Source organism: Pinus tabuliformis, chromosome Q, assembly GCF_031772625.1.
Source record: "Pinus tabuliformis cultivar Carrire ecotype Pingquan chromosome Q, CPIR1, whole genome shotgun sequence".
In the NCBI taxonomy this organism is placed as follows: Eukaryota; Viridiplantae; Streptophyta; class Pinopsida; order Pinales; family Pinaceae; genus Pinus; species Pinus tabuliformis.
The window spans coordinates 48348088-48372293 of NC_142296.1; the positions used below are offsets into that span (position 1 = coordinate 48348088).

A 24206-nucleotide genomic window follows, 5' to 3' on the forward strand; every position below is an offset into this window, starting at 1 on the left:
CCCTAGCAGAAGAAGTGGACACACAACGAATCGACTCCTTAATGCACTTCAACGAATACATTAAACAATGAATGAGATTTCGCAGGGATATGACAGAGATGTCAGCCTGCAGAACATGGGCAGAATATAAGCAGAATATGCAGGAGGGAGTTACAAAGCAGAGGGAAACTAAAAAAAGGTGTTGGCTCTGATACCATGTCAGACCAGGCAGTAACTCCTCAACCAAAAATTGATTCATGTTTATTCCTTCAGGTAGGTCTTCATTAAATACATGAGGGAGAGACTGTTCAGTTCATCTCCCGATGACTGTTCATATTATTTATTTATCTATTTACATTATATTCACCCAATCATGAGGATTAGGTGTCAACAAAACCAACTCGCAAACTGGGGAAGCCAACAAGAACACGTATACATCGACAAGCCCTGGACGGTGTTGGCACAGAGAAGCAACTTCTAAGGGGTCAGAAAAATAGTAGAGCAAGACAAGTCTAACACGATGTCTTATAAGCCTGATGAGGGTGTCTTCCTGGTATCCCTTATTCGGCGAACAAAGTAAACAGATTCAGGGATGTTTCATCTGTTCCAATGACACGAACATCAAAACATGGTAATACACATGTGCAATGGACAGTGCTCGAGGTTGGAAGTCAATCCCCTCGCATGTTTTGTGGATGGAAACATTGTGGGCTCGTACGCAGCACGATAGGGCAAGGGAAAGGGTGATTAAATGCCCTCAACTACAAAGCAAAGAAATCGCATATCCTGAGATCTCAAGTGAGATCATTCCTTCTATTGGCCTAGATATGGCGAATCCCTACAATGGCAGATTCGATACCTAGTTTGATTACTCTGAAAGAGGATTTATGCTCATTAGTGACTTCATCATGCGTTTTTTCTCAGCTTTGTTAAGCTAAGGTTTGACTGCGACACTTGGAAATCAATGTACAGGGTTCAAGGTTTAATCTATTTTTATGGTACCAGGTTTTCCATCCATGCAATGGTCTTTATATACCCTCGAATGTTAGCAGGGTGGTGAAATTTTGTTTGTATGGTTGACACTAGAGAACGACCCGAACTGAATTAGATCAAGCGGGGTCGTCTCTCGGTGAGCTTAAGTCGATGGCAGATTCCCCGAATATTCATGGATTTGACGGACATGGGCACGGTCAAAAAATTGACCGCGCCCATGTCCATTGGATTCCCGAATATTCGAGGAATCTGCAATCGACTTAAGGATGCCCGTCGTCTCTCGACCCTTTCATCATTTCATGTTGAGGGTTTAGGTATCCATAGTCCTCGCTTTGGGCAGTCCTTTAGTGTTCATTACTCTTGTCAACGAATTTCTTTTAACATAATCTTCTAAAATTGGGTTCTTCATCAATGTTTTTTGTGTTGTTCTTACACAACACAAGGACTGGGCCTTTCTTTGAACTTGTGGTGGTCTTATCACTGGCCTCTCTGCAAATGTCTAAGCCATTAGGAGTGTCATTTAGTTGTCTAGTTCTTATATGTCAGGTGTGGTATTCTGGTTCTTTTTCTATCTGGTTCTAAAACTGGTTTCACTGATAAAATCATTAGTGTTATTTCTCTTCCTCCTCAAGGTTCTAGGGATTTCCATTTTTACCTTCCTTACTATAGCTTTCAACCTTCCAATGGTGTTCCAAGTTTCTTCATTTGTGGTGGAGTCAATAATATCTCATATAGCTACCAAATTTGGGTAGTGCTTCTCCTTGTAGGTTTTGTTGGCAACTATAATCCTTCCATCCGCATTTAAGTCAGTATACTCTCATCTAGGTACCAAATTTGGGTAATGTTTCTCCTTGTAGTTTTTGTTGGAAATTGTTTCCATTGCAAGTATATAATGGCTCCTAGACGAACACTACCAGTGCAATAGGGTGGTGCATCAGCGAACTCTTCCTCAAGACATAGGTGACTTTTTTCTTGGGAATCTGTCACCAATTTCCTCGACGCTTCCCCCCTTGAAGTCAGGGAAGAAATCCTAAATCTAGAAGTAAAGTAATTCAAAGACTGTAAATACTTTTTCAATTCAAAGATAGCTAGAAGTAATTGAAATGGGTACTAGGCCCTGGTAAATTTAGAAGAAGATGAATTCACTTTTTACACTCCATCACCAATCATCACTAGATGAAGACACTACTCAACATGGTGATCTGATACAAGAAGGTGGACAACTACAAACTCTTTGCAGGACAAGAGGAGATAAAACGAATACTGTGGGATATCAGATACAACCTTGATGATATTGTCGTCAAGTAACCCATGTGGATCGTTTTATAATCTCTGATTTAGACATTGATTTTAATGCTCAATATGATGAGGAGGCAGTCATCAATGTCATGCCACTCAATGTCATTTTGGCCAATCCTGAAACGCCCTAGAATAGCTCTCAAGTTGCAGACTCTCCTAGTTCGCAAGTCATCATCCTTGACTAGTTTTTGGTTGTCATACTTATATATAGTTTGTATTTGCTCTACAGTTATAGTAGCATACTTGTTATGTCCTTGGTTATAGTAACATACAGTTATAGTAGTTTCTTTTTTGTATACAAGTCTCCTATGGATATCTTGTATGTCGAATCTCAGGAACAATTAGTCAAAGGTTCCCTTAACTGAAAGCATCTTCCAAATGGCCACCTTATGTATACAAAGTTCAGTTTTTGACAATTGGTATTTGACTTATATGGACTCAGTAAGATGTAATATATATAAGCCAGAAATGTTGGAATTTTGGAAAAGCTCCTATACTAACAATGCATGTATTTCTTTCAATTATCAATAGAATTTAGCCTATATTTTACCAAAAAAAAATTAATAGTATACTTGTCCCAAAATCTCCCTCAAATCCTTATCCTCATATTAGGGAGAGATATTAGGAAAAGGCATAATATTAATATTTTTATATCGTGTTTTTTTTTCCAATATTCCCTAACCCCACCCTCATAATATTATTAACCCCCACCCTTATAATAGAGAGATATTGGAAAAAGACATAACATTATTTTAATATTATGTTTTTCTAGATATTCTCTCTAAACAAGCACCTTCATATTAGGGGTATATTGGAAAAAGGCATAATATTATTTTAAGACATAGTCTAACTTGAAAAAGAAATGGTCTCTCACCAAACAATACAATTTCAAGCAAGATTGTGATTCTTTGTTATTTAAAATACATGTTTGAATGCATAAATGGATTCAACACCCTGAAAACCTAAATTCAAGTTTTTAAAAATCTCTACCGGATTTTGATTAAAATTAACCAGAAAAAATGCCCTCAAAAAAATCATTTAGTCTATTAGCTAGATTACAGGTTATTTTAATATTATGTTTTTCTCAATATTCCCACAATCCCCAGTCTTATCTAATAGACGAAATTGTCATTTTCCGGACATGTTTTCCAGTTAATTTGCCCAAAATCTTGTAGCTATTTTGAACATCATAAATTTAAATTGTTTAATTTGTAAAGATCAAGTGCATCAAGTGTTTTTCAGGGTGTTGAATCCATTTAGGCATTCAAAAATGCATTTTAAACAACAAGAAAAAATTCATTGCGGCAAAAAAATCATTTCATTAGACTAGGCATTTTTTTTCCAGTAACGAGAATATTTGTATTAATTGAAAATTTGTGCAGTTGTAAATTGGGAGTGAAAAATATTAAAAAGAAAATATATATATATATATATATATATATATATATATAATATTATTGAGAGTTATATTGTGATTTTCTTCCATCTTCAATGTCCACTGGAATCTCCTCAACCAAAATTATTGTGTCACCCCTTAAATTGCACTTTATTTTAATGTTATGTTTTTCCAAATATTAAATAAAAATATTGGAAAAAGATATATTATTATGTTTTTTTTTCAATATTCCCCACAAACATCCACTCTCATATCAGGGGAAATATTGGGATATGAGTAATATTGAGAAACACATAATATTAAAATAATATTATGTATTTTCCCAATATTTCCCCCTAATGTGAGGGAGGGGGTTTGGGGGAAGATTAATATTATGTTTTTTCCAATATTCCCCTAACCCCCTTCATAAGGGGAAATTTTGTGAATCCTCCCACTCTGGCTCTCATAATATTAGTTTAATATTAAGTTTTTCCCAATAATAAAAATAATATTAAAATAATATTGTTAGGGTCAAGTTGGGGGAATATTGATGAAATCATAATATTAAAATAATGTTATGAAAGCAAGGGTTGGGGGGATATATATACGTGTGTGTGTGTTTTCCAAATCCCCGCTCTCATACATACGATACCTATGTGCAGAAAAAATAATTCAACACCTTGAAAAATCCTTGGGGCACTTGAACTATACAAATTAAACAATTTAAATTCAAGTTTTTAAAAATCTCCGTCGAAATTTAGTTTAATTTGACCAAAAAAATGCCCTAAGAAAACCATCTCGTCTATTAGTGTCTATTAGTTAGACTACACGTTATTTTTATTTTATTTTTTCTCAATATTCCCCCAATTCTCACTCATAACATTATTTTAATAGTACATTTTTTTATCAATATCCTCCCCAAACACCCACCCTCACAGGGGAAATATTGAGAAAAGACATAATATTATTTTAATAATATGTTTTATATTGGGAGAAGACATAATATACATTTTTTATCAATATCCTCCCCAAACACCCACCCTCATAGGGGGAAATATTGAGAAAAAACATAATATTATTTTAATAATATGTTTTATATTGGGAGCAGACATAATATTATTTTAACACATTGTGTTCACTAACAGACAAAAAGGCTCTTTTTGGGGCATGTTTTCTAGTTAATTTTGCCCAAAAATTTGTAGAGCCTTTTTTGGCATGTTTTCTAGTTAATTTTGCCCAAAACCTTGTAGAGATTTTAAAAATCATAAGTTTAAGTTGTTTAATTTGCAAATATCCAGTGCTTCTAGGGTTTTCTTAAGGTGTTGAATCCATTTACACATTCAAAAATGCATTTTAAAGAACAATAAATCACAATCTCTCTAGAAATTGTATTGTAGAACTATATCCAAAAAAATCTTTTTGTTTATTAATTAGATTGAGCCGTTTTTTAATGATGATAATATTTACATTAATTGCGGGTGCCTAGATCACAATTGTACATTGAACCAAAATTATAGTGTCACCTGTTAGACTGCATTTTATTTTAATATTATGTTTTTCCAAATATTAAAGAGAATTGGGAAAAGACATAATAATTAATATTATTTAATATTGTGTTTTTTTTTTAATATTCCCCACAAACCCCACACTCATATTAGGGGAAATATAGGGATATTAGTAATAGTGGGAAAACATAATATTAAGATAACATTATGTATTTTCTCAATATTTCCCCTAATATGAGAGTGGGAGTTTAGGGAAGATTAATATTATGTTTTTCCCAATATTTCCTAACCTCAGCTCATAAGGAGAAATTTTGGGAAAAGACTTTCCTCCAACTCTTGCTTTCATAATATTAGTTCAACATCGTGTTCTGCCCAATAGTAAACATAATATTAAAATAATATTATGGAGTTTGGGGAATATTGGGGAAAACATAATATTAAAATAATGTTATAAGAGCAAGGGTTAGGGGGAATACTGGGAAAAACATAATATTAAAATAACATTATGATTTTCCCAAATCTCCATCCTTATACATAAAATACCTATGTGCAATAAACTTGATTCAACACCCTGAAAAACCCCTAAGGCACTTGAATTATGCAGATTAAACAATTTAAACTCAAATTTTTGAAAATCTAAGTCGGATTTTGGATTAAATTAATCAGAAAAAAATGCCCTAAAAATAGTCATTTCGTCAATTAGTTAAACTACATGATATTTCAATATTATGTTTTTTTCAATATTCCCCCAATCCCCACCTTCATAATATTATTTGATATTATGTTTTTTTTTTCAATATCACGTCTTACCCTAGCCTATCCCAAACACCCACGCTCATATTAGGGGGAAATATTGAGAAAGGACATCATAATATTTTAATAATATGTTTTATATTGGGAGAATACATAATATTATTCTAACACAGTCTTAACTAATAGACGAAATGGTCATTTTCCTAGCATGTTTTCTAGCTAATTCTACCCAAAATCTGGCAGAGATTTTTAAAATCAAAAGTTTAAGTTGTTTAATTTGTAAAGATCAAGTAAATCAAAGGGTTTTTCAATCAAGGGGTTTTTCAGGGTGTTGAATCCATTTACACATCCAAAATGTATTTCAAACAACAAGAAATCACAATCTCTCTAAAAATTGTATCACTAAATTACAACCAAAAATGTACATTAGGAGTTGTATTTTTATTTTCTTCCGTCTACACCATCAACTACATATTACTGAACTAAAATTACTGTGCCACCCCTTAGACTGCATTTTATTTTAATGTTATGTTTTTACAAATATAAAAAAGAAATATAGGAAAAAATACATAATATTTAATATTATTTTAACATTATGTTTTTTTTCAATATTCCCCACAACCCCCACCCTCAAATTGGGGGAAATATTGAGATATTAGTAACGTTGGCAAAAACATAATATTAAAATAACATTATGTATTTTTCCAATATTTCACATCCCCTAATGTGAGGGTGGGGTTTTGGGGAAGATTAATATTATGTTTTTATGTTTTTCCCAATATTCCCCTAAACTCATTTCATAAGGGGAAATTTTAGAAAAAGACTTTTCTCCAACTCCACTCTCATAATATTAGTTTAATATTATGTTTTTCCCGATTATAAACATGATATTAAAATAATATTGTGTGAGGATGGAGTTGGTGAGAATATTATGAAAAACATAATATTAAAATAATGCTATGAGACCAAGGGTTCAAGGGAATATTGGTGAAAATATAATATTAAACTAATGCTATGAGAGTGTGAGAGCAAGTATTGAGAGTATTGGAAAAAACATAATATTAAAATAAATTATGTTTTTCCCAAATCCCCACCCTCCTACATACAATACCTCTGCAGCAAAATCCACACTCACACAATGCCCATATGTTATATAAATATGACTACACATTTGAATTGTGCACTACAACCTACTTGTCCTTCACTACTTGTCCTTCACTGGGTATCCTATTCATTTCCAATTGAAATCTCTACACTATTAATTTTGATGCTTTCTAAATATACATATTGGAATTGTGCACTATAACCTACTTGTAACTCACTAGATATCCTATCCATTTCTAATTAAAATATCTACTCTACTCCTTTCAATACTCCCTATCATAATTCCCCTTTTTATTTGGACACCAAATTCAATATAAAATTTCAATACAATTTGAAATTTGGACACCAAATTCAATATAAAATTTCAATACAATTTGAAAACTATGTACATTGTTCACTTTTATAGCATTATTGTATTAATGATGTTTCAACTTTCTAAAGATAGATTGTTAAGAGTAAATTAGCATTATTGTATTAATGATGCTTCAACTTCAACAGCATAAGATTTTGAATCTTTCAATATTTCAAGTGGACACTCCACCCATCATCAAAGATAAATAAAATTAAAATAATATTTTTTAACAAAAAAATTGATTAAAAAATATAAAGTGAAAATTTATTCAATAACCAATATAAGAGTAAAATAAATAAATGAAAACATCCACTTTTCAAAATCCACATCATTATAATATCCACTTCCCAAAATCCACGAGCTGTTGATCATTGGATTTGAGTGGGATATAGTTCTCACCAATTCTCAAGTTAAAACATCACGGGGAAGGCTGAGTATGGAAGTCATGCTTCCACTTTTGGGAGAATTAAACTAGGAGCGTCCAAGCTCGACCAAATTTTGCACAATCCTCCTAATAACATCCGGTTGTAAGTAGATCGTTCTTCCATCCAATAAATAGGCTAACCCTGCTTAAACTCAATCTAATTAATAAATAAATAAATAATCCACTTCAACGAATACATTAAACAATGAATACAAAAATAATTATCTTATTCTAAGAGTAATAACCCTTAAAAAAACAATGCAATATGAATACATTATAACATTTCATTACAAGAGTTAAGTTATCGAAAGCATGGTACAAGGGGTATGCACAATACTATTTCCATTATAACCTTAATCATGGGTGGAAAACTTTAGGACCCAAGAATTAGAGTTAAGGAAAAAAATAAAAATTATTTGTGAAAGTATGTGTGACATTTTAATTATAATCATAATTATATATACGTACTTATTTTTTTTAATAATGAATAGAAATCTTGGATCTAATTTTATACTTAATTAGAGCAAGTATTTAAAATAAATTAACGAAGAAATTAGTAAATAAATGTAACCGAGCTCTTTATAGTTAGTCAATTTTCGGTAACAAATACATGGAGAGAGGTTTGGAATTCGTCATGGTGTTGTTATGTGATATTTCATTCCTTTTTTCCTTCTGAAGAAGAAGAAATTTCCTCCTCGACCAAATTATTTAGGGCATACCGAGCCAGATGCTTCTGCATATATTCGTCTTTGTTGGCGCATATAACGCACTTCAACGAATACATTAAACAATGAATGAGATTTTGCAGGGATATGATAGAGATTTCAGCCTGCATAACATGGGCAGAATATAAGCAAAATATGTAGGAGGGACTTACAAAGCAGAGGGACACTTAAAAAAGGTGCTGGCTTTGATACCATGTCAGATCAGGCAGTAACTCCTCAACCAAAAATTGATTCATGTTTATTCCTTCAGGTAGGTCTTCATTAAATACATGAGGAAGAGATGGTTCAGTTCATCTCTCTATAATTATTTATTTATCTATTTACATATTAGGTGTCAACAAAACCAACTCACAAACTGGGGAAGCCAACAAGAACACATATACATTGACGAGCCGTGGACGGTGTTGGCACAGAGAAGCAACTTCTAAGGGGTCAGAAAAATAGTAGAGCAAGACAAGTCTAACACGATGTGACAAGTCCAACACGATGTCATATATTCGGCGAACAAATTAAACAGATTCAGGGATGTTTCATCTGTTCCAATGACATGAACATCAAAACATGGTAATACACACGTGCAATGGACAGTGCTCGAGGTTGGAAGTCAATCTCCTCGCATGTTTTGTGCGTGGAAACATTGTGGGCTCGTACGCAGCACGATAGGGCAAGGGAAAGGGTGATTAAATGCCCTCAACTACAAAGCAAAGAAATCGCATATCCTGAGATCTCAAGTGAGATCATTCCTTCTATTAGCCTAGATAGGGCGAATCCCTGCAATGGCAGATTCGATACCTAGTTTGATTACTCTTAAAGAGGATTTACACTCATTAGTGACTTCATCATGCGTTTTTGTTTCGGATTTGTTAAGCTAAGGTTCGACTGCGACACTTGGAAATCACTGTACAGGGTTCAAGGTTTAATCTATTTTTATGGTATACCTAGTTTGATTACTCTTAAAGAGGATTTACACTCATTAGTGACTTCATCATGCGTTTTTGTTTCGGATTTGTTAAGCTAAGGTTCGACTGCGACACTTGGAAATCACTGTACAGGGTTCAAGGTTTAATCTATTTTTATGGTACCAGGTTTTCCATCCATGCAATGGTCTTTATATACCCTCGAATGTTAGCAGGGTGGTGAAATTTTGTTTGTATGGTTGACAGTAGAGAACGACCCGAACTGAATGAGCTCAAGCGGGGTCGTCTCTCGGTGAGCTTAAGTCGATGGCAGATTCCCCGAATATTCAGTTTGACGGACATGGGCGCAATTAGAAAATTGAACGCGCCCATGTCCATCGGATTCCCAAATATTCGAGGAATCTGCAATCGACTTAAGGATGCCCGTCGTCTCTCGACCCTTTCATCATTTCATGTTCAAGGTTTAGGTATCCATAGTCCTCGCTTTGGGCAGTCCTTTAGTGTTCATTGCTCTTGTCAACGAATTTCTTTCAACATAATCTTCTAAAATTGGGTTCTTCATCAATTTTTTTTGTGTTGTTCTTACACAACACAAGGACTGGGCCATTCTTTGAACTTGTGGTGGTCTTATCACTGGCCTCTCTGCAAGTGTCTAAGCCATTAGGAGTGTCGTTTAGTTGTCTAGTTCTTATATGTGGGGTGTGGTATTCTGGTTCTTTTTCTATCTGGTTCTAAAACTGGTTTCACTGATAAAATCATTAGTGTTATTTCTCTTCCTCCTCAAGGTTCTGGGGATTTCCATTTTTACCTTCCTTACTATAGCTTTCAACCTTCCAATGGTGTTCCAAGTTTCTTCATTTGTGGTGGAGTCAATAATCTCTCATATAGCTACCAAATTTGGGTAGTGTTTCTCCTTGTAGGTTTTGTTGGCAACTATAATCCTTCCATCCGCATTTGAGTCAATATACTCTCATCTAGGTACCAAATTTGGGTAGTGTTTCTCCTTGTAGCTTTTGTTGGAAATTGTTTCCATTGCAAGTATATAATGGCTCCTAGACGAAGACTACCAGTGCAACAGGGTGGTGCATCAACTAACTCTTCCTCAAGACATAGGTGACTTTTTGCTTGGGAATCTGTCGCCAATTTCCTCGATGCTGCCCCCCTTGAAGTCAGGGAAGAAATCCTAAATCTAGAAGTAAAGGAATTCAAAGACTGTAAATACTTTTTCAATTCAAAGATAGCTAGAAGTAATTTGAAATGGGTACTAGACCCTGGTAAATTCAGAAGAAGATGAATTCACTTTTTACACTCCATCACTCATCATCGCTAGATGAAGACACTACTCAACATGGTGATCTGATACAAGACGGTGGACAACTACAAACTCTTTGCAGGACAAGAGGAGATAAAACGAATACTGCGGGATATCAGATGCAACCTTGATGATATTGTCGTCAGGTAACCCGTGTGGAGCGTTTTATAGTCTCTGATTCAGACATTGATTTTAATGCTCAATATGATGAGGAGGCAGTCATCAATGTCGTGCCACTCAATGTCATTCTGGCCAATCCTGAAACGCCCTGGAATATCTCTCAAGTTGCAGACTCTCCTAGTTCGCAAGTCATCATCCTTGACTAGTTTTTGGTTCTCATACTTATATATAGTTTGTATTTGCTCTACAATGATAGTAGCATACTTGTTATGTCCTTGGTTATAGTAACATACAGTTATAGTAGTTTATTTTTGTATACAAGTCTCCTATGGATATCTTGTATGTCGAATCTCTGGAACAATTAGTCAAAGGTTCCCTTAACTGAAATGCATCTTCCAAATGGCCACCTTATGTATACAAAGTTCAGTTTTTGACAATTGGTATTTGACTTATATGGACTCAGTAAGATGTAATATATATAAGCCATAAATGTTGGAATTTTGGAAAAGCTCCTATACTAATAATGCATGTATTTCTTTCAGTTATCAATAGAATTTGGCCTATATTTTACCAAAAAAAAAAATTAATAGTATACTTGTCCCAAAATCTCTCTCAAATCCTTATCCTCATATTAGGGAGAGATATTAGGAAAAGGCATAATATTAATATTTTTATATTGTGTTTTTTTTCCAATATTCCCTAACCCCACCCTCATAATATTATTAACCCCCACCCTACATAACATTATTTTAATATTATGTTTTTCTAGATATTCTCTCTAAACAAGCACTTTCATATTAGGGGTATATTGGAAAAAGGCATAATATTATTTTAAGACATAGTCTAACTTGAAAAAGAAATGGTCTCTCACCAAACAATACAATTTCAAGCAAGATTGTGATTCTTTGTTATTTAAAATACATGTTTGAATGCATAAATGGATTCAACAACCTCAAAACCTAAATTCAAGTTTTTAAAAATCTCTACCGGATTTTGATTAAAATTAACCAGAAAAAATGCCCTCAAAAAAATCATTTAGCCTATTAGCTAGATTACAGGTTATTTTAATATTATGTTTTTCTCAATATTCCCACAATCCCCAGTCTTATCTAATAGACGAAATTGTCATTTTCCAGGCATGTTTTCCAGTTAATTTGCCCAAAATCTTGTAGCTATTTTGAACATCATAAATTTAAATTGTTTAATTTGTAAAGATCAAGTGCATCAAGTGTTTTTCAGGGCGTTGAATCCATTTAGGCATTCAAAAATGCATTTTAAACAACAAGAAAAAATTCATTGCGGCAAAAAAATCATTTCATTAGACTAGGCATTTTTTTCCGGTAATGAGAATATTTGTATTAATTGCAAATTTGTGCAGTTGTAAATTGGGAGTGAAAAATATTAGAAAGAATATATATATATATATATATATATATATATATATAATATTATTGAGAGTTATATTGTGATTTTCTTCCATCTTCAATGTCAACTGGAGTCTCCTAAACCAAAATTATTGTGTCACCCCTTAAATTGCACACTTTATTTTAATATTATGTTTTTTTTCAATATTCCCCACAAACATCCACTCTCATATTAGGGGAAATATCTCATATTAGGGGAAATATTAGGATATGAGTAATATTGAGAAACACATAATATTAAAATAATATTATGTATTTTCCCAATATTTCCCCCTAATGTGAGGGAGGGGGTTTGGGGAAGATTAATATTATGTTTTTTCCAATATTCCCCTAACCCCACTTCATAAGGGGAAATTTTGTGAATCCTCCAAACTCCGGCTCTCATAATATTAGTTTAATATTATGTTTTTCCCAATAATAAAAATAATATTAAAATAATATTGTGAGGGTCAAGTTGGGGGAATATTGATGAAATCATAATATTAAAATAATGTTATGAAAGCAAGGGTTGGGGTGATATATATATATATATATATATATATATATATATATATATATATACGTGTGTGTGTTTTCCAAATCCTCACTCTCATACATACGATACCTATGTGTAGAAAAAATAACACCTTGAAAAATCCTTGGGGCACTTGAACTATACAAATTAAACAATTTAAATTCAAGTTTTTAAAAATCTCCGTCGAAATTTAATTTAATTTGACCAAAAAAATGCCCTAAGAAAACCATCTCGTCTATTAGTGTATTAGTTAGACTACACGTTATTTTTATTTTATTTTTTCTCAATATTCCCCCAATTCTCACTCATAACATTATTTTAATAGTACATTTTTTTATCAATATCCTCCCCAAACACCCACCCTCAGAGGGGAAATATTGAGAAAAGACATAATATTATTTTAATAGTATGTTTTATATTGTGAATCCTCCAAACTCCGCCTCTCATAATATTAGTTTAATATTATGTTTTTCCCAATAATAAAAATAATATTAAAATAATATTGTGAGGGTCAAGTTGGGGGAATATTGATGAAATCATAATATTAAAATAATGTTATGAAAGCAAGGGTTGGGGGGATATATATTTCCGTGTGTGTGTTTTCCAAATCCCCACTCTCATACATACGATACCTATGTGTAGAAAAAATAATTCAACACCTTGAAAAATCCTTGGGCACTTGAACTATACAAATTAAACAATTTAAATTCAAGTTTTTAAAAATCTCTGTCGAAATTTAATTTAATTTGACCAAAAAAATGCCCTAAGAAAACCATCTCGTCTATTAGTGTCTATTAGTTAGACTACACGTTATTTTTATTTTATTTTTTCTCAATATTCCCCCAATTCTCACTCATAACATTATTTTAATAGTACATTTTTTATCAATATCCTCCCCAAACACCCACCCTCACAGGGGAAATATTGAGAAAAGACATAATATTATTTTAATAGTATGTTTTATATTGTGAATCCTCCAAACTCGGGCTCTCATAATATTAGTTTAATATTATGTTTTCCCAATAATAAAAATAATATTAAAATAATATTGTGAGGGTCAAGTTGGGGGAATATTGATGAAATCATAATATTAAAATAATGTTATGAAAGCAAGGGTTGGGGGGATATATATATACGTGTGTGTGTGTTTTCCAAATCCCGTTTACCAAATCCCCACTCTCATACATTTGATACCTATGTGCAGAAAAAATAATTCAACACCTTGAAAAATCCTTGGGGCACTTGAACTATACAAATTAAACAATTTAAATTCAATTTTTAAAAATCTCCGTCGAAATTTAATTTAATTTGACCAAAAAAATGCCCTAAGAAAACCATCTCGTCTATTAGTGTCTATTAGTTAGACTACACTTTATTTTTATTTTATTTTTTCTCAATATTCCCCCAATTCTCACTCATAACATTATTTTAATAGTACATTTTTTTATCAATATCCTCCCCAAACACCCACCCTCACCGGGGAAATATTGAGAAAAGACATAATATTATTTTAATAGTATGTTTTATATTGGGAGAAGACATAATATACATTTTTTATCAATATCCTCCCCAAACACCCACCCTCATAGGGGGAAATATTGAGAAAAGACATAATATTATTTTAATAATATGTTTTATATTGGGAGCAGACATAATATTATTTTAACACATTGTGTTAACTAATAGACAAAAAGGCTCTTTTTGGGGCATGTTTTCTAGTTAATTTTGCCCAAAACCTTGTAGAGCCTTTTTTGGCATGTTTTCTAGTTAATTTTGCTCAAAACCTTGTAGAGATTTTAAAAATCAAAAGTTTAAGTTGTTCAATTTGCAAATATCCAGTGCTTCTAGGGTTTTTTAAGGTGTTGAATCCATTTACACATTCAAAAATACATTTTAAAGAACAATAAATCACAATCTCTCTGGAAATTGTATTGTAGAATTATATCCAAAAAAATCATTTTGTTTATTAATTAGATTGAGCCGTTTTTTTATGATGAGAATATTTACATTAATTGCGGGTGCCTAGATCACAATTGTACATTGAACCAAAATTATAGTATCACCTGTTAGACTGCATTTTATTTTAATATTATGTTTTTCCAAATATTAAAGAGAATTGGGAAAAGACATAATAATTAATATTATTTAATATTGTGTTTTTTTTAAATATTCCCCACAAACCCCCCACACTCATATTAGGGGAAATATAGGGATATTAGTAATAGTGGGAAAACATAATATTAAGATAACATTATGTATTTTCTCGATATTTCCCCTAATATGAGAGTGGGAGTTTAGGGAAGATTAATATCATGTTTTTCCCAATATTTCCTAACCTCAGCTCATAAGGAGAAATTTTGGGAAAAGACTTTCCTCCGATTCTTGACTTCATAATATTAGTTCAACATCATGTTCTGCCCAATAGTAAACATAATATTAAAATAATATTATGGAGTTTGGGGAATATTGGGGAAAACATAATATTAAAATAATGTTATAAGAGCAAGGGTCAGGGGGGATATTGGGGAAAACATAATATTAAAATAACATTATGATTTTCCCAAATATCCATCCTTATACATAAAATACCTATGTGCAATAAACTTGATTCAACACCCTGAAAAAACCCCAAGGCACTTGAATTTTGCAGATTAAACAATTTAAACTCAAAATTTTGAAAATCTAAGTCGAATTTTGGATTAAATTAATCAGAAAAAAATTCCCTAAAAATAGTCATTTTGTCAATTAGTTAAACTACATGATATTTCAATATTATGTTTTTTTCAATATTCTCCCAATCCCCACCTTCATAATATTATTTTGATATTATGTTTTTTTTTCAATATCACGTCTTACCCTAGCCTACCCCAAACACCCACGCTCATATTAGGGGGAAATATTGAGAAAAGACATCATAATATTTTAATAATATGTTTTATATTGGGAGAAGACATAATATTATTCTAACACAGTCTTAACTAATAGACGAAATGGCCATTTTCCTAGCATGTTTTCTAGCTAATTCTGCCCAAAATCTGGTAGAGATTTTTAAAATCGAAAGTTTAAGTTGTTTAATTTGTAAAGATCAAGTAAATCAAAGGGTTTTTCAATCAAGGGGTTTTTCAAGGTGTTGAATCCATTTACACATCCAAAATGTATTTCAAACAAGAAGAAATCACAATCTCTCTAAAAATTGTATCACTAAATTACAGCCAAAAATGTACATTAGGAGTTGTATTTTTATTTTCTTCTGTCTACACCATCAACTACATATTACTGAACTAAAATTACCGTGCCACCCCTTAGACTGCATTTTATTTTAATGTTATGTTTTTACAAATATAAAAAAGAAATATAGGTAAAAATACATAATATTTAATATTATTTTAACATTATGTTTTTTTTCAATATTCCCACAACCCCCACCCTCCAATTGGGGGAAATATTGAGATATTAGTAATGTTGGCAAAAACATAATATTAAAATAACATTATGTATTTTTCCAATATTTCACATCCCCTAATGTGAGGGTGGGGTTTGGGGGAAGATTAATACTATGTTTTTATGTTTTTCCCAATATTCCCCTAAACTCATTTCATAAGGGGAAATTTTAGAAAAAGACTTTTCTCCAACTCCACTCTCATAATATTAGTTTAATATTATGTTTTTCCCGATTATAAACATGATATTAAAATAATATTGTGTGAGGATGGAGTTGGTGGGAATATTATGAAAAACATAATATTAAAATAATGCTATAAGACCAAGGGTTCAAGGGAATATTGGGGAAAATATAATATTAAACTAATGCTATGAGAGTGTGCGAGCAAGTATTGAGAGTAATGGAAAAAACATAATATTAAAATAAATTATGTTTTTCCCAAATCCCCACCCTCCTACATACAATACCTCTGTGCAGCAAAATCCATACTCACACAATGCCCATATGTTATATAAATATGACTACACGTTTGAATTGTGCATTACAACCTACTTGTCCTTCACTGGGTATCCTATTCATTTCCAATTGAAATCTCTACACTATTCATTTTGATGCTTTCTAAATATACATGTTGGAATTGTGCACTATAACCTACTTGTAACTCACTAGATATCCTATCCATTTCCAATTAAAATATCTACTCTACTCCTTTCAGTACTCCCCATCATAATCCCTTTTTTATTTGGACACCAAATTCAATATAAAATTTCAATACAATTTGAAAACTATGTACATTGTTCAACTTTCTAAAGATAGATTGTTAAGAGTAAATTAGCATTATTGTATTAATGATGCTTCAACTTTCAGCAAATCAACAGCGTAAGATTTTGAATCTTTCAATATTATAAGTGGACACTCCACCCATCATCAAAGATAAATAAAATTAAAATAATATTTTTTTAACAAAAATATTGATTAAAAAATATAAAGTGAAAATTTATTCAATAACCAATATAAGAGTAAAATAAATAAATAAAGCATCCACTTTTCAAAATCCACATCATTATAATATCCACTTCCCAAAATCCATGAGTTGTTGATCACTGGATTTGAGTGGGATATAGTTCCCACCAATTCTCAAGTTAAAACATCAAGGGGAAGGTTGAGTATGGAAGTCATGCTTCCACTTTTGGGAGAATTAAACTAGGAACATCCAAGCTCAACCAAACTTCGCACAATCCTCGTAATAGCATCCCGTTGTAAGTAGATTGTTCTTCCATCCAATAAATAGACTAACCCCAATTTAACTCAATCTAATTAATAAATAAATAAATAATCCATCATAACTAGATATATAAACCTATACACTCACATTATGTTGTTTTAATACTAAGACATAACTCCCTAATCCATCATAACTAGATATATAAACATACAGGCTCACATTATATTATGTTCTTTTAATACTCGGACATAACTCCCTAAGCCATCATAACTAGTTATATAAACCTACACACTCACATTATGTTCTTGTTCTTTTAATACTCAGACATAACTCCCTAATCCCCCTAATCCCCTTATGACATAACTTCCTGTTAAAGCTTTCGCTTCCCAATTTTCTAGCCCGTCCCCGTTATTTTTATTTGTAAAAGTTACATACCAAAATTTAGGGCTTTTCCCAAACTTAAATACCCATCATAGTTGTGAGTACCAAACGGTACGTGTCTCCGAAATACAAAGTCAAAAATTGCTTGTCTTACGCAGAGATACTCTTATCCTATAGAGAGTATATACTAAACATGCTAGATACTAGGATCGTTGGCATGATGTGCCAATTATTCATGGGTTTGGTGAAGCTATCTTCGACATAAACCAAAGATTGGCGCCTGAAGATTTCATCCGTGTATTTTCCTCGATCTCGTCTTCCTTCTCTCAAATATTGTATTTTACTCAACCTAGTCTTCCTCCTCTCAACTATTGTTGGATACAGTAGAAACGTTTTTTTCCCAGAGGGCTGTTTGCCTTCTGCTTTTTTCCCCAGATGGGTGTTTGCCTTCTGCTCAAATCTAGCACAACCTCGAGAGTTCTATTCACTACCGTCCCTAGGGCATCATCCAAATTTAGACAGGCCATAATATATTTCTTAATACGAAACTCGATTCTAGCTCGGGTTCTCAGATCCCATGTCATATGAGCTTGCACTATAACCACTTTGGACCAAACACTTCTCATAGTGATCCCAAAATTTCAAAGGGTGCTCGATACAGGGCATTCAAACTAAGTTGCTGGAGACCACTGGAGAATTTCCATTCCCCGTTTCCATTTAATGGGTACGACCCTTGTTCGAAACCCCGTGAGAACGTTTCTTTGGCATTTCAAAAAATCGGAAATTTCGGATCTGGAATTGGATATGTTTCCAAGGGTTCGAAATTTTTTGGATCTGTTTCCGAAAATCCAAAAACAGATCCATGAAAATTGTGATCCATTTCAAAAACGGATCCACCCATTCAATGTTACAAAGCGCAAAAAATTATATAGCCATAAATAAATAATAAAAATGGAATTGGATATGTTTTCAAGGGTTTGAAATTTTTTTGGATCTGTTTTTGAAAATCCGAAAACAGATCCATGAAAATTGTGATCCATTTCCAAAAACGGATCCACCCTTTCAATGTTAGAAAGGGCAAAAAATTATAAAGCCATAAATAAATAATAAAAATGAAGAACTCAATTTTGCAAATAAAATCACAATAAATCTTTAGAAGCAACAGCACTTTATATATTTATCAAGGATTCTTACTAATAAAAAAATAGATGTTCAAAAATACCAAGAGGGGTTTGATGAATGTCTTCATAAAGAGATTTATTTGAGCGATTAATTTTCAGTTCGGTTAAGGTTTTGTTAATTGTCATTGATGATGCTCTTGATTTCATAAATGCCTCCAACATAACAAAACTTCTCTAGCCATTCTTTTGTCTGCATATAGTCAAGAGACCAAGCTAACATTGAGAAGATTGAAATGTTCAAATAGGTGTTGATGGAATATCCCAATGATCCCATGGGCAATTTTAATTGCCATGCAAGGAGATGGATACCATCTACCATGCATGACAAGTTCTTTGAAGGAGTTGGGCCCAAAAGCACAGAGACTAGCAATTCTAATTACATTACTAATGATGATGAGAATATGTTGAATGTTATAATAATCACTAATGATGATGACAATGTTTATGCTGAATTGATGATGATAATTTGTTTATATTGAATTCATGTTGATGATTATATATTTTTAGATGTAGAATCTAGATTCTAAAAGATAAATAGTAATATGAAATTCTTATATATATATGTGTGTGTGTGGGCGCGCGCACATGTGTGAGCACCGTATCGTATCTGGATTTTTTGAAAATATCCATTCCAAACCCTGTATCCGTATCCATTTCGGTGCAACTTAGCATTAAAATCGCTCTGTATTTGTCTGAATCCAGAGCATGGAATTGCTTTGTATTGGTCAGAATCCAGTGGATGAAGAATTGCTGAAATGTCAGTTTGCATTGTTTAAATTGCAATTTTGAGTAACTGGATAAATTTATAACCCTGGGATTAATCCAAGATCACAGTATGCAATTGTTGCAATCGCAGCAGTTTTACATTGATCTGAAAATTCCAACCAGATTTTGATTTTGATCAGATTAAGATGAAAAAACCATCAGAGTAACGTAGTGATATGACAGGCCCGTATTCCAAACTCTCAAAGCTAAATGTTTGTGCAATTAACACACCAACATGTGCACTTTTCATAATCTCAACTTGTGGTAGGAGTGTTCATTGAAGTCATATTTAAACTGACCCTTAGTGGATAGTTATAGTGCACATTAATGGTTAGTGAGCGGAATTGTGGTCCAACCTCTTACGGTTTTGGGACAGCAAATGTAAACCTTACTCCTATCTATTTGAAGCTTTGCCTTCTTTGAAATCATGTTGTGGACTACTTTTGGTGTAGTATTACTTCATTTGGCTATCATGGATCTTTGCGATATCTCTTTGTTCTTGGGTTGTGTATGTGTTCATTGTGTGGAGTTTTCATTTTCCTTGTAACATTTTTTATTTTAACATCCAAACTCAACTGATTATAACACTCTGGTTTGAGGTAGATATCTCGGCTCAGTGATTCTGCGAGAGTTTTGTTATTGTGCTGAGAAGAAACTCAGACAATATAAGGATGACAGACCCAGCCCTCCTGCCTGCCTTTCGAAGTGAATCAGCATTACCTCTGCTTTGAGGATGATTTAGGTGGGCAAGTGAAAAATGCCATCATTTTTTGTGTGGGCATTACCTCAGCTTTGAGGATGATTTAGGTGGGCAAGTGAAAAATGCCATCATTTTTTGTGTGGACATTCAAGCAAATCTTGCACTCACCAAGAAAATGATTTGACGACGGCCCCAGAATGATGATCCGTCAAAGGGTAAGGGCATGTCTCAACATGGGAAAGGGGCCCCTTGGAGCAAGAACCCTAGACAATAGATCTCTCAACTCAATTTTCCACCATGGGGCTCTCCTAAAGACACAGAGCCTCCATTGTGATGATAGTTTTGTTTGCAAGTCAACTTTTTATATGATTGGATATCCTTTTAAGATGAGCAAACCTGCAAAACTTTGAAACCTCCGATAGCATGCCTAATCCAATTAGATTGGCTGGACGTCTCCCACAAAGGGTTATGAAATCCATCAGAGATGACCAATTACAAAAGGCACCTTAACAGATAATTTTCTTGAATCCATATTTAGTGCTTTAATAATGCCCATGTCAAGGGCTTCCATCTCTGCTTTGATTGTTGACCCTTGGGAATTTTAATCTGTTATTGCAGCAATATTTACTAGATCTAAAAATACTCCCCTAAACCTACTGGACCAAGAAGCAGCATCGAAATTGAATTTTATCCACCCTTCAAGGGGGAGGCCCCAATCCCGCTGGCAGAAATGTTTGGCCTATAACCAATCCCTTATGATAATTAAGCACACCACTAGACACACCATTTAGAGAAGAATTTATGTTGAGCACTAAGACTTTCAGTATACTTGCATGGAACATAATGAGAGCATATTCCTATTAAAGCATTCCTTGATGCAAAAGCCAGTTCGAATAGATCGATTCCAAAGGTTAAAATGAACTATTCAATTCATAACATGGACCATACTTTGCTTCTTAGAAATTCATAGAAGTAGCTGTTGGGACATCTTGTTCCTGTTATGGTCTTAAATTTGAAAGCTATTACACTAAGCTCCCGTACAGAAATAATGCTTGCTTGAAGATTTTTTACAAAGGATTTGTATCACCTGTCAAATTTAGAAAACAGGCAGTGTATTCAGATTCTGTGATCCTTGCCATGGATACCATTCAGAATGTTCTGCTTTTTCCTTGTATGCATTCACCTGGAGTGTGATTAGAATTTTGCGCCGAAAGTGTGCAGTCATGCAAACCCATTTTCAACTCAACAAGATCTTAATATTTGTGTATAATAAAAACATACTGATCATGGAGGAAAGAATGACATACAAATACTAGAAGCTCATGCTTTTCTCTGATAAACCATTATAACGCAATAAACCCCATCATGAAGATAACTCAAATTTTCTAGGCATAATTCTGTGAGACTTATTTGAAACAAATGTACAATGTCAGAACCACAAGGCACTTTATTCAATACGTAATCAACACATTCAAACAATAATAAAAAATATCAAATAATGAGGTTAGTACTTATTTTGTATTAAATTGTAAATGTTGCTTGGACAAACTAACGGGCGACATCTTCAAGAGTTCTGCTCCTGTGATCAACAGTAAGTATGTACTTCCATTGTTCCATTGATAATCAAATGGCTAATCCGAGAAACCCATAAATTGGGGAATCTCACTACCAACTAAAACAAATAATTAAGTTCAAAGTAACTATACATATGTACATGCAGATTCCAGCTTTATTACTTTGGTGCCTTGAGAAACTCAGCAAACATCTCTAGCATCTCTTTAACGCAAGTGTTGGCTGGCTTCCCCACTGCTAGTTCCACTTTGGCTAAATAAATCATCTTTCATTTTTCTGTAGCTCCTAAGCTCCTCCAATGCATCAGCAGCTGTTTTATGAACAAATAACCCTGAACCATCCATCACAGAATGGGATCTTGTGACGGAAAGAGCTGGGACACCACGATCTGTAATGCTTTGGGGTTGCACATACGTTTGCAAGGAATCATACGAATCACAAAACTCTGGACGTAAAGGTGGTGCAGATTTCAGCAAATGTACAAGAGCACCTACAGCAGCACCCTGTGATTTTCTAGGTGTTGTCAGAATCTGGCCCACAGTTTCCGGAGATTCTGAGATACTTTGCCTTCCATCAATGGAATTGGTCCTGGACACAACGAAGTATTAGATAAAGGTAACATAACAACCCTTTCAATCTTTGATGTACACAAGAAGATCAATTCATAAAAATTAAGGAAACAGAAGATAGACCAGCCTAGAGGGATCAAGAGATTTGATCCCTCTCAGCGCTTGGTAGATCCAGAGTTAAGATGGATCTAGGCTGGTTTAAATCCCCCCTTTAACTAGACTATATTCCACATGAAAACCATGGGTAATACCATGGATTCTCATAAACCTGGAGCTCAAAAACCACGGTAACTTGATCAAGTCAAGTTTACCTTAACTACTCAATAAAAATAAATAAATAATAATAACGTAGAATCTTTATTTTAACATAGTGTTTACTTTTATTTTATTTTGATGCAAATAAAATGTTTACATTACATTACATTAATCTTTTTATTTAATTTTATTTTTATTTTTAGTTTTATGTATTTTGACCGAGTCAAAATGTTTACAGGACAGGACATGACATTACAACATCTCTTGCATACTGGGCTGCAGAGCACCTCTAGGCGCAAATATAAAACGACTTCATTTTGCTATCACGCAGAAAACCCAAAAACACAACAATGCCAAAACTGTATGACAAATATCCAAAGATATTGCTACTTCTGATCCAGGCACACACGACACTAAAACCACACCAACACTTGCAAGTTCCAAAAAAATATTACTTCCATCACCAGCCAGTTACCACTATAGCAAAGACCTGCCTGTCTTTATGTAGTTGTTGTGAGCATTGTATCGTATTCACACAACAGATTTGATCTAAGAAAAGATATCATTCTCGATTTCTAATGGAATCAACTTCTACAAACTTTGGAGATACCACTTCGCTTGCCATACCTCCCAACTAACCAAAAGGAAAGTCAGCAAATTAACTTGTATCATATTCATACAACAGATTTGATCTGAGGAAAAGGTACCATTCTCAATTTGTCATGGATTCAAATTCTACAAACTCTGTAGATACCACTGTGCTTGCCATGCCTCCCAACCAACCAAAAGGAAAGGAAAGGAAATAAACTGAAATTATGTATTAGGTTGTATTAGGTTGCAGAACATTTAAGTTTTCTATATCCGATCCAAATTTTACATGCATGAGACTTGTCTGTCAAATAATGATGAAGCGAAAATTGCATAATATTCAACGCAGTCAAGGGGTCAGCCCTTGTTGATAATAAGTTCTAAAAAGGACAAGAAACCAGAAAACACTAACTTTTTACCTTGATAATAGCAAGAATGCCGAGAAATAATTTTAAAGAGATTAAATCTTCAGAGCTGGGGATAATCTATGTTGCATGAGATGAGACAACATGAAACGTTACATCTTTCTAACTTGAGATACAATATAATTCAGAGCTATCACTAAGGAAAAGCTTATCTGCAAAGCTGGGAAAGATGGGGTTTGAAATACTTGTATGCCTACTTGAGAATGAAGTCACCCTGCATATAGCCATTTTAATTTGATGTACATTAACTGTCTTTGTTCAGCCTCCTGCACGTAGTGCACCCATTCCCAAATATAATAGATATGTG

At 33.3% G+C, this 24206-nt stretch overlaps 1 protein-coding gene across 1 annotated transcript in view; it reads right to left on the reverse strand.

Annotated features, from left to right (window-relative positions):
• Positions 1-21979: 21979 nt before the first annotated feature.
• The window catches only part of LOC149218240 (autophagy-related protein 13b-like), a 68374-nt gene continuing 66147 nt past the window's right edge, over positions 21980-24206 (reverse strand). The window contains 2 exon segments of the mRNA XM_089383862.1: positions 21980-22301; positions 22303-22650. Coding sequence (XP_089239988.1) covers positions 22223-22301; positions 22303-22650 — 427 coding nt within the window. The 3' untranslated portion in view covers positions 21980-22222.